This window comes from Bubalus bubalis, chromosome 24, assembly GCF_019923935.1.
Source record: "Bubalus bubalis isolate 160015118507 breed Murrah chromosome 24, NDDB_SH_1, whole genome shotgun sequence".
NCBI lineage: Eukaryota > Metazoa > Chordata > Mammalia > Artiodactyla > Bovidae > Bubalus > Bubalus bubalis.
In genome coordinates, this window is record NC_059180.1 from 41090211 (window position 1) to 41103640 (window position 13430).

Consider the following 13430-nt stretch of genomic DNA (forward strand, 5'->3'; position numbering starts at 1 on the left):
GAGGGTGGCTTCGAGGACAGGCGCCACAGGAGTGGCCTGGGCCCACATGGTTCCCGGGGTTGACGGGCCCACGCAGGCGGGGCGCCCTGGGCCGCTGGAGGGTTGAGGGGCGGGAGGCATGTTGTCTGCATCCGTCATCTTCAGGAGACCCCGTTGTGGTGTGGTTCTTTGAGCTCTGCGTCGTGACTGGCTCGGCTCCAGGCCTCCCGCGGACACAGGTCTCCAGCCCGGTGCTCTACGTGCTGTGTTGCCCTTGTTTCCTAGATCTACAAGTCGACCAAGTGCAACGACATGCGCCAGACCGGGCATTGCCCCCGGGGCCCTTTCTGCGCCTTCGCACATGTGGACAGTACGTGCCACCTTTGCCGGGATCGGGCGGGGGCTCCTCCTTGGGTGAGGGTGGCTGGGAGGGTCGGGGGCCTCTGGGCCTCCTGGGGCCCAGCCTGGCCCTGCCTCTGGTGCCCCAGGGTCCTGAGTGCAGTCACTGTGACCAGATGAGCCTGTACAAAGCACCTGAAGGGGAAGCAGCCTCGGGTTCGGGAGGCGCACAGACGCAGCCCTTCCTCACTGCCCCCGGGAGCTTCCTCCTGAAGCTGTGAGCGTGGGTTCCTGCTCTTACGAGCATGTTACGAATTCCAATTTTACTTTTTTTTTTTCTATTTTAATGGTGAGGGTGGCTTTTCCCGTTGAAATTCTCCATGACTTTGGAGTCATTCATGATTCACCCCAGAAGACATGAGGGTCCCTTGCAGGTCAGCTCATACCTGTCAGAGGCTAATACACACTCGCCCCCACCCCAGCTTGGGGTCCCTTAACCAGAGTCTCAGCCAGGAGCCACTCAAAGCCCCCTTTCTCTGCAGAGAGCCTCGGGATGGCCAGCGACTGGGGCTGCCGAGACCTCGCCCTCGCCAGCGTCCCCACGACCCCCAGCGGGCAGCCCGGACATGTAAGTGGGGACATCCAAAGAGGATGCCCGCTGCCGTTTGGTTTGAATCCAGTGTCAGGCACTCGGATGGGTGTGGTCTCTGCGTGATGCAGTTGGAGGCGGCCTGCCCGCAGGGTTGGTGGCGTAGAAGCGTCTAGAAGAGTCCTGGCCAAGTCCTGACTCAGGTGGACTTGCTTGGCCTCGTGTTTTGTCAGAAAAGCATGCGTCAGTCGTGTGTGAGGCGCGGTCTCCGCCTGAGGGTGAAGAAGGACCCCCGTCGGTCAGGCGAGGCCGTGCTGGTGGCTCCCCCGTGAGGAGCACAGCTGACAGCTTGGGACTCAGCGTCTGAGGTGCAGGCGTGTCTCGGGGGCGCCGTCTTGGGGTAGTGAGTATCACAGGAATTCTTCCTCTTCACCGTCCGTGACTTTGACAAAGCCGTCTGCAGGCGCTGCCTCTGCATCTGCCTGCAGACGGAGCTGAGTTCTTTCAGCGGGGCAGGGAGTTGGGCTGCCCTCCTGGGCGATGCCCGCCCTGTGCCCGGGTCGGGCTCCCAGCTCCACTGCTGCCGTTTGCAGGGCTGCACTTGGATGCAGCCCCCTCCCAGCTCCTCAGTTACCCTGAGGTGGGACTCCAGTGCAGCTCCTTCAGGGTGAATGAACAGTGGTGGTCCAGCCACCATTTCTGGTTCACCTTATGTGAGCCAGAACTCGGGAGGGCCTGAGACTGAAATCTCCAGAACTAGAAATTGAGAGAGAAGTTAATAAGATCCTCTAAGGAGTTGTTACGAAATCCCTTGTACTGCTCACCACATCAGGTCATAAGTCAAAAGGCTGAGTTGTTGGGGCAAAGAATAGCAACATTATTCAGAAAGCCAGCAGACCAAGAAAACGGTAGACTCGTGTCCCAAAGAACCCAGTTAGAAATCAGGCTTCTTTTGCACTAAAATGGGAGTGGGACTGTGGTTGGTTGGGCTAGCCTGTAGATTTCAGACCATAGGCAACATTCTTTTAGTGATTAATTTGTAGCAAAAGCAATACAATACAAATGTTAAAGTGGAAGAGATCCAATATGGAGTCAGATTTGTTTTTCTATGTTACAAAGTGTCCAATAAAAGATTAGAGCAAAGTGTTTCAGAGTGAAACATCCAGCCTTCCCCTGGGCAGGAGCAGGACCTGGAAACTGGCTGTTCCTTCTGCCCCATGTTTTCAGCAAATGCTCAAACAGACTTTGAAAGTCCAGGAAACATGTGGGATCTGAGGTGCTGGGGTCAGTTGGGCCCACGCCTCAGCGTGAGGTCAGGGACGATTGGTTTGGTCAAGACCCTAAGGGAATATGTCGGTTGGGGTATTTGGAGACCGTCAGACCTCAACATGAGTCTTGCTGTCCCAAATGAGCCATTTTCATTTAAGGTGATGGTGAGGGGATTTGCTTGGTGACCTGGTAGACTGGAGCTAAGACTGAGGTCCCAATGCAGGGGGCCTGGGTTTGATCCACCTGGTCAGGGAAGTTGATCCCGTGTGCCGCAACTAAGACCCAGCACAGCCAAATAAATAAATAAATATGAAAAAATAAATAAGCCAAGTTGGGGCTCGGACTAGAGGGCAGCTTCCCTTCCCTGTTTCCCAGGATCTCATCGCCTTTGACAGCCGAGCTGAGTGTGAGTGAAGTGCCCTGTGCCCAGAGGCGCACTGCTCTCCCCACCCTCCTCCCGCCCCGTTCCAGCGTGTCTGTGAACAGCTCAGCGCCTGCTCAGTGTGATGGGAGTTCCTGGTGTCGTGGAGCATGAGCCCCCACCCCCGTCCCTGGCACAGGGCAGAGGCAGAGGGGCGTGGACGGGGCAGAGCCCTGGGACTTGATGAGGAAGCCGAGTGGAGCTGTTTCAGGATGGCCTGGCTCCTTCACAGTGTAGCTTCTCCTTAGAGCGAGGATCTCGGGTCCCGGGTCAGGGCCTTGGCGCCATCGCCCAAACTGGGGTCACGGGGTCACTTGTGGAATTCTAGGAAACCGGAGATACCCAGATGGGCTCAGAGTTGAGCCATCGGGCAGGAGGAAGGGGCCCCGGTCAGGGCCAGCGTGAGCATCACTTCTCCACCCTCCATGGGTCCTCCTGCAAATGCAGAAACCAAACAGGACGGGGTGACTGGAGCCATCGCAGGCTCATGCATCATAAGATCAGACACAGGAACCAGAGTACTTCTCAGGCCTGCAGGGCGTTTCACGGCAGCTTTGTGCCAACGTTTGCCCTGAGGGAGTCCAGGCCCCAGACGCTGCAGGCAGAACCGTCCTAGCCCCAGAAGGTGGTTCGTGGGAGTCAGGAGTCCACACGCACAGGCAAGGGGGCAACGGTCCCCTTTACCCTTTCAGGGTTAGTGTCTGGGGTCCCGCAAATTAAACTGACCAAAGCCAGCTTAGCTGGAGGAAAGATTTATTATTTATTCATTGGGATGCCAGACCTGAGGAATTACCTACCGTTTTAACGGAGAGCGATAAATAGTGGAGAAGTAACTAGACCTAGGGGTTTCTGCTTTCAGGGAGCTGAATTATGGGATGGTAAAGACATGGGGGAGGAGAAGGCGATGGCACCCCACTCCAGTACTCTTGCCTGGAGAATCCCATGGACGGAGGAGCCTGGTAGGCTGCAGTCCATGGGGTTGCGAAGAGTCGGACACGACTGAGCGACTTAACTTTCACTTTTCACTTTCATGCATTGGAGAAGGAAATGGCAACCCACTTCAGTGTTCTTGCCCAGAGAATCCCAGGGATGGGGGAGCCTGGAGGGCTGCTGTCTCTGGGATTGCACAGAGTCGGACACGACTGAAGCGACTTAGCAGCAGCAGCAGCAGCAAAGACATGGGGGAAATAGTGGAAGAGGAGGGTTACGTAGAGAGTTTGTGGTAAGGTTCAGCCTCCTGCAGCCCCAAGTGATTTGAGTTCTCTGGGGTGAAGCTCTTCCCCTCCTCTTGGGAGGGAGGGGACTGTGTCCAGGCCGGAAGGAGAGGGCAGAGAATCACCTTCCAGGAAACCATCCTTTGCCTCAGGGGTTGACTTTCCAAGACTCTCCCCGCACTGGAGGTGCAGCCCTGCCTGGGACACTTTGTTTGACGCTGTGGGTTCAGGGACCTCTCACCTGCCTCCATACAGACCAGCCGAGAGCTCAGAGATCCATGTCGGGCGTGGGAAATGGAGCCCAGGAGAGCTGACGCAGAAGCAGCAACTTGAAAGCCTTTTCTGTTCCCTGGACTTCAGTGCTTGGCCTTTCCTGCCTTCCTGGTGGAGCTGAGGTCTCTCTGTGGGGTTCTGATCAACTGCTTCTCCTTCCAACAGCCAGTGCGTTTTCTGTTGCAGGCAAAGCGGAGAGAGTCACCTGCCGACGGCAGCCAGAAGGCCAGCGAGCAGGACGGCAAGCAGGTACCTCATGCTGTCTGCGACCGACCTCTGCCTGTGTTAGCACTCTGCGTGCAGCTGGTCACAGTCACCCCCGCCTCACACAGTGACCGGGCTGACGTCCACTTGTGAGACAGCTCCTTTCTCACAGCCCCCATAGAGGCGTCTGTTCCGTGTTTCCTTTGTTTTCACGTTTTAAAAAATGTACCTTAGAAATAACAGAACCAAAGCCTCTTAAAGGTTCCCCCCACCCTGGGAAAAGAAGAGGTGCCCTTCGTGGTCTTCTGTGTGGGTGATGGCCCCATAGACCGAGGCTTAAACTGCAGGCCTCAGTTCCGTCCGGAGCCCGAAGTTGCAGACGGGGTCAGCGGTGGCGGTTCCTCCTGGGGCCACCCTCTGCCGTCTGCCGGTGGGCGCCGTCTTCCCTCTGCATCTGTGTGTGTCTCCAGTCGTCCTTTTGCCATCAGGACATGAGTCCTGTTGATCAGGACCTGCCCTGACAACCTCGTCTTAACTTGATTCCCTTGGTGAAGACCCGACTCCCAGTCAGGTCCCGCCCAGAGGTGCGGGGGCAGTCAGGACCCCATGTCAGTTCCAGCCGAGCCCATGACAGCATCCGTTGGTGAGCCTGGCTCCCTCTTGGGTCACAACCTGGGCTCGTTCTCACCTCTGCGGGAGCTATGAGGCTACACGGATGCCTCCCCCCGAGTCGGACCCTTTCTCTCTGTTCTGTGCCACCCAGCTTCCCGTGTGCTCGTTTAACCGAGTTGTTTGAGAAGCAGGGATTTTTTTCAGACACGGGACGTGTGTTTTTATGCCACTGTGGAAAGGCGGAGGGAGTTTCGCCAGCTTTGCAAGGCCGGGGCCTGGCTGGCAGACAGCGAGCACACACCCTCTGCTCGATTGTCATTTGTCTCTGCTCAGCGCTTTCTTTTAAATCCCCAAGTGGACAGGGTCTTGCTGTTTCTTTTCTGCTGGTTTTCTTGGTGCCCCTAGGGTGCCTCCCAGGGGACTTTTCAGAGGGAGATAATCAGGACTTTTTGCCATTAGGAAGTTCTGAAGCCATCTCTGAAGTCAGCAGGATGGTTGAAAATAAAAATACAACCCAGTTGCTTTGTGACTTTTTAAAAAGATATTGAAATCAAGACGTTGCTCATTAAGAATCTGAAACATGAAATGTTAACAGTAGCACAGTCAACAGGGCACTGTGGCTATGGTCTCAGGGCTGTGGAGGAAGGGCCTGGAGAGGAGTGGGATGCATGGCGGGGCACCTCGAGAGGAGTGGGCAGTTTCTGATGTGATGTATGAGCTGTACCCCCTCAGGTGCTGTGAGCAGGCTGGCCAGGTTCATCTACCAGCCAGTGCTCACCTACACCCAGGGACCCCCTCCGTCCTGTCCCCAAGCCAGGCTCCAGGGACAGTGAACAGGGGTTGGGGGGCGGTATCGGAAAGCCATCTGAGAGGGACCCTGGGACCCTGAGCTTTCTACTTGTTTGAAGGGTCTGCTGGAATGCCCAGGGGACGCCATGGCCGTGAGGCTGGCCTGCTGGCTCTTGCGGGCAATTGGTGCTCAGAGCTGCTTTGGGGACCCCTTCCTGCGTGTGGGTGCTGTCCGCTCCTCCCTAGGACCTCCGTCTCCTCCTGCAGCTACAGAACCCTGAGTCCCTGGGCCCCGACAGGAAAGCCCAGACAACACACAGTCTCACTTTGCTATAGCCTCTGACTCCTGGTTTCCTGGTGACCTTGGAAAGCCCCGAGGCCTGACTTCATGACTCAGTCCTGGTTCATTTTTATTGCTGCCTTTACTGTGCGCAGTGCCCTCCACGTTCCTGGCTGTTTATCCAAGATAGTGCCAGTTCTTTTCCTTTTAATCTATCCAATAAAGATAATGCGAATTGCCCCAATCTTTTATTTTTGTTGTTGGATAATGAAATTACAAGATTATTTCATCGAAATCATCAGCAGCATTGCTGGCTGTCTGCTCGTGCCGTGGTAGCTTCTTTCTTTCTGCTCTGCATCGCTATTACCATGATTCTTACTATTGTCACTGTAAAGAATGACACTCTCTGGATGCACTTGTTCCCATCCCTGGGTGGTAACAGCTTATGATTCTGCGGCGACGGTTTCTAACTAACCAGACGTTTAAAGCCCCTCCCTCTAGAATATCTGGAAGAGTAGTTGGCTCTCTGGTCTGCTGCGGGGAGCGAAGCGACCTGGCCTGTCCGTTGTGACTCTGTCGTTTCTGTCCCCCAGTGTCCTCTGTCACTGCGCGGCCCTGGTCACGTTGCTGTCCCCGAGCCCAGCGCTGGCTCATCCTGTTGTGTCTTTGCACAGAGCCACCTTGCGGTGTTGGCAGTGGGTCACCCCCTCGCTCCCAGCGTGAGTTCCAGCCTCGCGTCCAGCCTGGCGTCCAGCACCGGCTCAGGCGGCTCCTCGCCCACCGCTCTGCCCGCCCTCTCGGCCCGCCCCCACCCGCTCGACCCTTCTGGCAGCGCCGGCGAGGGCGTCCCAGGTAAGCCCGGGGCTCTGCTGCCTCTCTGCACTTGCCTTGACACCTTCCGGTGCACGCGTGTGTGCGCACGCTCCTTTGTAGAAGAGCGTTTCCGGTGGTCACCTGCCACTCCGGCCGTGCTGCCCCGGGAGCGCGCCTACCTCGCTGGGCGCCACAAGCGGCAGAGGGGATGTGGCGCCCTCTGGCGGGGCCAGAGCGGCAGCACCACCGAGAGCCCGAGGCTTCAGAGAAATGACGGGGGCTTGTAGGTCCGACGGTGACCAGGGTGGGGAGCGGCAGGCGTCCCTGGCGGCTGGGCGTCCTTGTGGGTTTGTGAACTAATCACCCATGTAATCGGACGTGGGGGTTCGGTTAGGGGCGGTGGTTGGGGTGCAGAGCCCTGGCCGGGACTGTGGTGAAAGCCCAGGGAAGAGTGGAGCTGGTGCGTGAGATGGCGCCTGCCAGGTCAAGCCGGTCCCCTGGTCCCTGTCTGGCAGTGGGCACCTTGCTGTTGTGGGAAGTCACAGAACGTTCAGAGCTGCCCTCTGGCCCCGGGAGGAGGGCCCTGGCTGGCCTTTCTGCTGTTGGCACCCAGGACCCGGAGGGTACAGCTCCCCCCGCCCCCACGCCCCACTCCCCTATTCCTTCCCCGCCCCCCGCCCACGCCCCCCACTGCGGGGCTGACAGGTGCGGGCTGCCCTGCTTCCCCCGGGGTGCACCTCTGCGATGCACTCACAGCCTGAGAGTCAGCTCAAACAAGCCGGTGCTCCTTGCAGACCTCGCCTTTCATGGACTCCGTGGAGCCCTTTCAGGGCCACTGGGCAGGTTCCTCTTTCTTGCCTTCCACCTCACACAAACAGGTGGAGCCCTGCAGAGTTCACTGCCAGGTGGCTGGCAAACGGTGGGACCCGGGAGGGAGGGACCCGGGAGGGAGGGACCCGAGGCTGTGGGCAGCTGAGGGCAGGGTCACGGCCTGTTGACCCACGGGCGCTAGGTTGAGTGTTTTACTTGAGCCGCTGCGGGTGGGCAGGGTAGGAGCAGCCGGCCGGCGACAGGGCTTGCGGAGATCCCACTTTAACCCACCAGAGCAGCCCTCGCCGCGGTGGTTTTCGCACACTTTGTGCCCGGGGTCCCAGCATGCCGCCTCGCAGCGCCGGCAGAGTCAGGTGCTGGTGCGAAGAGGTGGAGTGCCCCGCCGAAGGCCCGTGCTCTGGGCGGTGGGGACGCGGTGCTCCGAGGACGCGGAGCCGCGAGGCGAGCACTAGTCCGTCCGCAAGCACCTGTCTGCACGGCGGGGCGGGGCCAGGGACCAGGGCTAGGGGTGGGGTACCCTGGGGGCGGGGCCAGGGGCGGGGCGGGGCAGTGGGACGGGGTACCCAGGGGCCTGCGTCACCGGGGCGGGACGTTTCGGGGGCGGGGCGATCTAAAGCTTACGTCACCGGGGCGGGACACCAGGGGCGGGGCATCCCGTTTCGGGGCGGGGTGATCAGGTTTGCGTCACCAGGGGCGGGGCCGGCGCGGGCAGGCGGGGAGCGGGCCGCGTTTGAATCGGGCGGCGGTGATGGCGGTACCAACGCGGGGTGCGGGAACGGTGAGTCAGCATCGTCAGCCCCACTCCTGTAAGGTGTGGGCCGTCATTCCCCGGAGCCGCGGATGGGGCGGTGCGCTAACTGCCCCCCGCTAGATGCACCCCCCATCCCCTCCCCGCAGGCGGCCAACTCCCGTCCCCCCAAGCGGGCCAGGTGACCCCTCAGGTGCGGTGCATCCGCTTCTTCCTCTCGCCACCCCAGCTGCCCCCTCCGCTCCCAGTGGCCCTCGTAGCAGTCTGCGGCACCCGCGCCCCGACCAGGTGTGACAGCCAGGGGTCCGTGCCAGGATCTTAGGGGTTGCGAAATGAGGCCAAAACAAATCTCCCGTCTTTAGGACCCTGTTCTGCGGGGGCGCCCGGGTCTTCCCTGCGTGGGCGCCATCCACCGGGCTCTCCAGGGAAACCTGCATCGCCTAGCGGGGGTGGGTCTCCCGCTCCCAGGGTCCCTACCTTGTCCTGCTGCGAACTGCCGCTGCGAGCTATGGGGAACGCAGACCAGCAGTGAGCCGCTTTGTCGGGTGCGTGTCCATCCAGCAATTAGCGGAAGGACAGCCTGCCAGGGGCATCCTGGCCCGCCCCAGGGGGTGACGGGTCAGGGTTTCCCATTCTGGCCTCAAATTTCTTGCGCTGTAAGTTGTCCCCATGTGTCGCCTGGTCCTGGGGACCTGGGCATCCCTCAGATGTGCTGTGTCACGTTGGGAACTGAGCTTTGTCAGGGCTGTTACTCAGCAGTTTTCAGCTAATTGCTCACTAATGTCTGGGCAGTTCCTGGCATTTCGACAGGGCAGGTTAGAGGCAGGTACGGCAGGTTAGAGGTCAGATGACTCAGTCACGTAGATTCTGAGTGTTAAAAGTCATTTCTTTTGAGAGAACATCTCAGAACCTGGGTCTGATCTCAGGAAGCAGTAGGGTGTGTAGTAGGACAAGAGAAGCAGCACTGATTCTTTTGGGGGCCGGGACACCTCTCGGGGTCGTCTGCCACCACCCCACACAGGCTGTGGCTTGTCAGGTGAGACTTAGTCCCGGTTGTGCCCTGGCTACACCTGAGGGGGGCAGGGCAACAGCAAGGTCCTTCTGTGCTGAGTCACAGGGTGGGGGTGGGGAGTGGGATGAAGTAAATGCTTTCGAGGTGAAAAAGGCTCCTGCGCTCAGTTTATTTCTATCTATCCATCCGTTCCTTCCTTTTACATGCCTTTGTTAGTCAAAAAAACGTTTCTGAAACTCTGCCAGCTTTGAAGCCAACCTGATCCCCCCACTGCAGGGTGAAGGGCTAAGTCCACATTGTTGGGCCCAGCTGACTGGCATGTCCCAGGCAGTGGACGTGTCAGGCCAGTTCGGGAGCCTGGGGAGGTGGTGCAGGGCAAGTATGCAATGGGTGGGTCACCCTGCTTATGCACAGCAGGTGAGTCTACACGTCAGCCCGCAGTGGTCTGGGTCTGAGATGGACCACACAGTCCAGGTGACTTGAAGGGATCTAGGAGGGGGAGATTCTGAGAAGGGTTTTGGAGTTTTCTCAGAACTGCTGGGGCTGATGGGAGCTGTGAGTGAAGCTGCTGCCCACAGCAGTGCTGCAGTGTGAAGGCAGAGAGGAGCCCTTGCTGGGGTGGGTGAGGGTGAGAGAGGGTCCTGCTGGGAAGTGTGGACCAGTCACTGAGGGGGGTGCGTCTTTTCCAGGAGGCAGGGCTTGGGACATGAAGGGGTTGGCATCCCTGAAAGTCTCCTCCTGGGACAGAAGAGGTCAGGGTTGGGGGCAGCCTGCAGAGATGGGGGCCCTGAGGGGCTGGGGGGGAGGAGCTGAGGGCCGCGCTGGGCTCCTGCTCAGCACGTGGGTGCCGGTGCAGCAGCCTGAGGGAGGCACCGTGCACACAGTTTGCTAAGGGGCCAGGGCTGCTGTGGGTCCTCCCTTGCCGGCAGGCGGTGATGCAGCCGCGCTGGAGGACAGCTGGTGTCTGCAGGTCAGCACCACAGAGGTCACTGGTGTCCGGGGGTGACAGCCACAGGAGGGGCTGCGGGGCTGCCAAGGAGGACGGGAAGGCCAGGAGGTGGCCCCAGGCAGAGGAGGGAAGAGGGACAGGTGGAGGGTGGCGGTGGGGGCATTTAGGAGCACCACTCAGGGCTGGGGGGCAAGGTTGGGGCAACAGTTTGAAGAGTGAGACGGAAACTGGGGATCGCAAGAAGTGGGGGTCAGCCAACTCGGGTTGGATTTGGGTGAGGGCCTGCGGGGCCTGCCATCATGTCTTAGGAAGGGTGGGAGCCAGAGGTGGCCCCCTTTGCAGAGTTGACCGAAGCAGGAGGGGTCCTTAGAGGCCTGAAGCCCTAGGCCTGCAGGAGGTGCTGTTGGGCACAGAGAACAGCCTGGTGAGGATGGGTGGTCCCAATTACTGTTGGTTAAATTAAAGGCCTGCCTCAGCCCTGCACTGTCTGCCTCTGACCCTGGGAACGTGACCTTATTTAGAAACAAGTCTTTGCAGGAAATTCCCTGGTGGTCCAGCGGTTAGGACCCCTCGCTTTCACTGCCCAGGGCCCAGGATCAACCCCTGGTCGGGAACTAAGGTCCTGCATGCCGTGAAGTGCAGCCTGCCCCCCACCAAAAAGTGAAAAATATAAGTCTTTACTGGTGTAATTAAGGTAAAATGAGGTCATTAGGATGGGTCCTAATATGATATAACGTGTCCTTAGAAGAAGGAAACTTGGATACAGAATACAGGGGAGGGACGACCATGTGAGGACAAGGCGCTGGGGAGGCCAGAGCATCCACAGACCGAGGACCACTGAGGATTGCCCGCTGGGAAGGCAGGAGGGTGGGCCCCTGGAGCCTGGGTGGAAGTGCAGCTCTCTTCTGCTTGTTGGTCACCGTCCAGGAATTCTGCCACTTGGCACCGGGCAGCTGGGAGCGGAGGCGGGAGGCTGACCCAGAGCAGGCAGGCCTAACGAGGGTCCCATGGTCCACTACTGGCTGGAGTCTGGGGCCTCTTGAAATGGGCCTCGGTGCATCCGCCAGGCATCAGGGGCACTGTGGGGCCCTGTGGCCAGCAGGGGGCACAGGACCAGGCCATGCCAGAGAGGCCCCAGCCTTCTGGAGGGGGTGCTCTGGAGTGGACCCCAGCGGGGTTGGGGACAGAAGGGATCTGGGGCGGCAGCGCTCCCATGTGCTGGGCCCTCAGCATCAGCATGTCTCCCCAGACCTGGTTGTGGCTTGTGCTGGGTGGCCGCTCAGGCCCTGGGTCTGTCCCTGAAGCTCCTGCTCCCCCGGACCCTGGTCCCCAGGCCACACCTTCCCCAAGTTGCCCCCATGGGGCCACGGGAACTCGGGGGGTTGGCGGACCCGACCTTGGCCGTCCCGAGACAGCGTCCCACTCCATGCCAGGGCCCGGAGGGCGTGTCAGGTGGGGACAGTGGGGGGTGGTCAGCACCAAGGGGGCCACGGCCCTTTCCCCTGTCCCTTTGGCAGGCCTGGGGGGGTGCACGGGGGTCCCCAGCAGAACAGGAGGGAAACAGCCCTGCCCACTTGTGGGACCTGGTTTGGGCCCTGGGGTGGAGGTCAGTGCAGGTCCCCCCCGCGTTGTCCATGAGCCCCTTTCTCCCCATGGACATTGCCCTCGTCAGATTTTCTTTACTAGGCAGGCATGTGATCTGGTCAGATTTTACCAAATGATCAGAAGTTCAGTCAGCGAGATGAGGGCTGTGTTGCCATGGCTATAGGAGGGGCGGACCCCGAGCCTAGGCGGGTCCCCCTGCCACAGGAGCCTGGATCCCCCCTTGGTGACACTAGGTCTGTCCCGCAGGATCCACGCTAGACCTTCACCTTGGTGACATCAGCCTCGTGCCCCCAGATAAGGACCTGGAGGAACACGACGGCCGTGACCTGGGACCCACAGGTAGTGCCTAAGCCGATGCCTTCCAGGACCACCCCCTGTGCCTCTGGGGTGGGAGGGGTCCTGTCTGCCTCCCTGTACCCCCGCACCCCAAAGCCCCTGCAGAGTCGGGGGCAGGCCTTTGTGGCCATTCCGAGGAGACGAGTAACCACCACATTGGTATGAAGACAAATAGGTTCACAGTTCACATCAGATACTGAATCGTTTTCTTCAGTGTAAAAGTTCATCTTTTTTTTTTTTTTTTTTTTTTAATTTCTCTGATCTTAAAACCACTTCTGGGGCCTAAAACATCCTGGGACCACTGTGCCTGTGGACAGGTCACCCAGGCGGGCCTAGAGAGCATCTGAGGGGTGAGACGTGTGGCCTTCTCACCTGGGTGGGAGTCCCCCAGCTTGGGCAGTGCCGGGTGATTCCAGGGCAGAGGGTCTCCTGTTGTGTCTGGTCCCTGGGGCTGCAGCGACCGCCTCCCACTAACTTGACGCCACTCCCCCAACTCCGTGCAGGTCAGAGGTTGCTGGGGGGCTCTGCCCCCGTGGCCATCCCGGGCTGCCTGCCGCGTTCCCCATCGCTGCACTCCTCCTCATCCCTGTCTGCCTCCCCGCTTGGCTCCTTCTCCCAGTCCCTGCCGGGCCCACTCATCTCCTCAGCCATGACGCCCCCCCAGCAGCCGCCGCCCCTCAAGTCAGAGCCCAGAGCACTGGGCCCCTCAGTCTCGTCCTACAACTCTTTTGGTGAGTGGCCTCGTGGGGCCCCAGGGTTGGGGGAGCCACAGTGCAGTCCATCATGTCCTGTTGCCGCTGCTCGGCTGCACGTGCCCTGGGGACGGGGCCTGGGGTTCGCACCTGGACCTCTGGGGGGGTTAGCGTGTCTGGGACCCCATGCCGCCCTAGGACGCCACTGTGGTGGGACCCGCCTCGTGTCGCAGGCTGCCAGGTGCACGAAGTCAGCAGAGGCCAAGCACAGAAGCAGATGGATTTGCAGAATCCATCTGCAAATGGAAACTTGTGATCTGTTTTAAAAGAAACAATGTTATTTTTATTTTTAAAGAAACCATGTTTTTAAATACTTGTTTTACTCTCTGATGTCATATACCTCAATAGATGTCACTCACGTAACCAGAAACCCTGTGGGGTCCTCCAGGTCCTAAGTGTGGATAGGGTTCTGGGA

At 59.5% G+C, this 13430-nt stretch overlaps 1 protein-coding gene across 8 annotated transcripts in view; it reads left to right on the forward strand.

Moving 5' to 3' along the window:
- UNKL (unk like zinc finger) overlaps positions 1–13430 on the forward strand; it is a 33070-nt gene that overhangs the window by 16012 nt on the left and 3628 nt on the right. For 4 of the 8 annotated variants that reach the window (XM_025275297.2, XM_025275303.2, XM_025275300.2 and 1 more), the window contains 7 exons: positions 265–349; positions 861–946; positions 4271–4333; positions 6644–6821; positions 12174–12266; positions 12581–12613; positions 12767–12994. In XM_025275297.2, coding sequence (XP_025131082.1) covers positions 265–349; positions 861–946; positions 4271–4333; positions 6644–6821; positions 12174–12266; positions 12581–12613; positions 12767–12994 — 766 coding nt within the window. Of the gene's footprint in view, positions 1–264; positions 350–860; positions 947–4270; positions 4334–6643; positions 6822–8205; positions 8392–12173; positions 12267–12580; positions 12614–12766; positions 12995–13430 lie in introns of those variants that run through there. The other 4 variants (XM_025275298.2, XM_044935907.1, XM_025275304.2 and 1 more) reach the window with 3 other exon arrangements.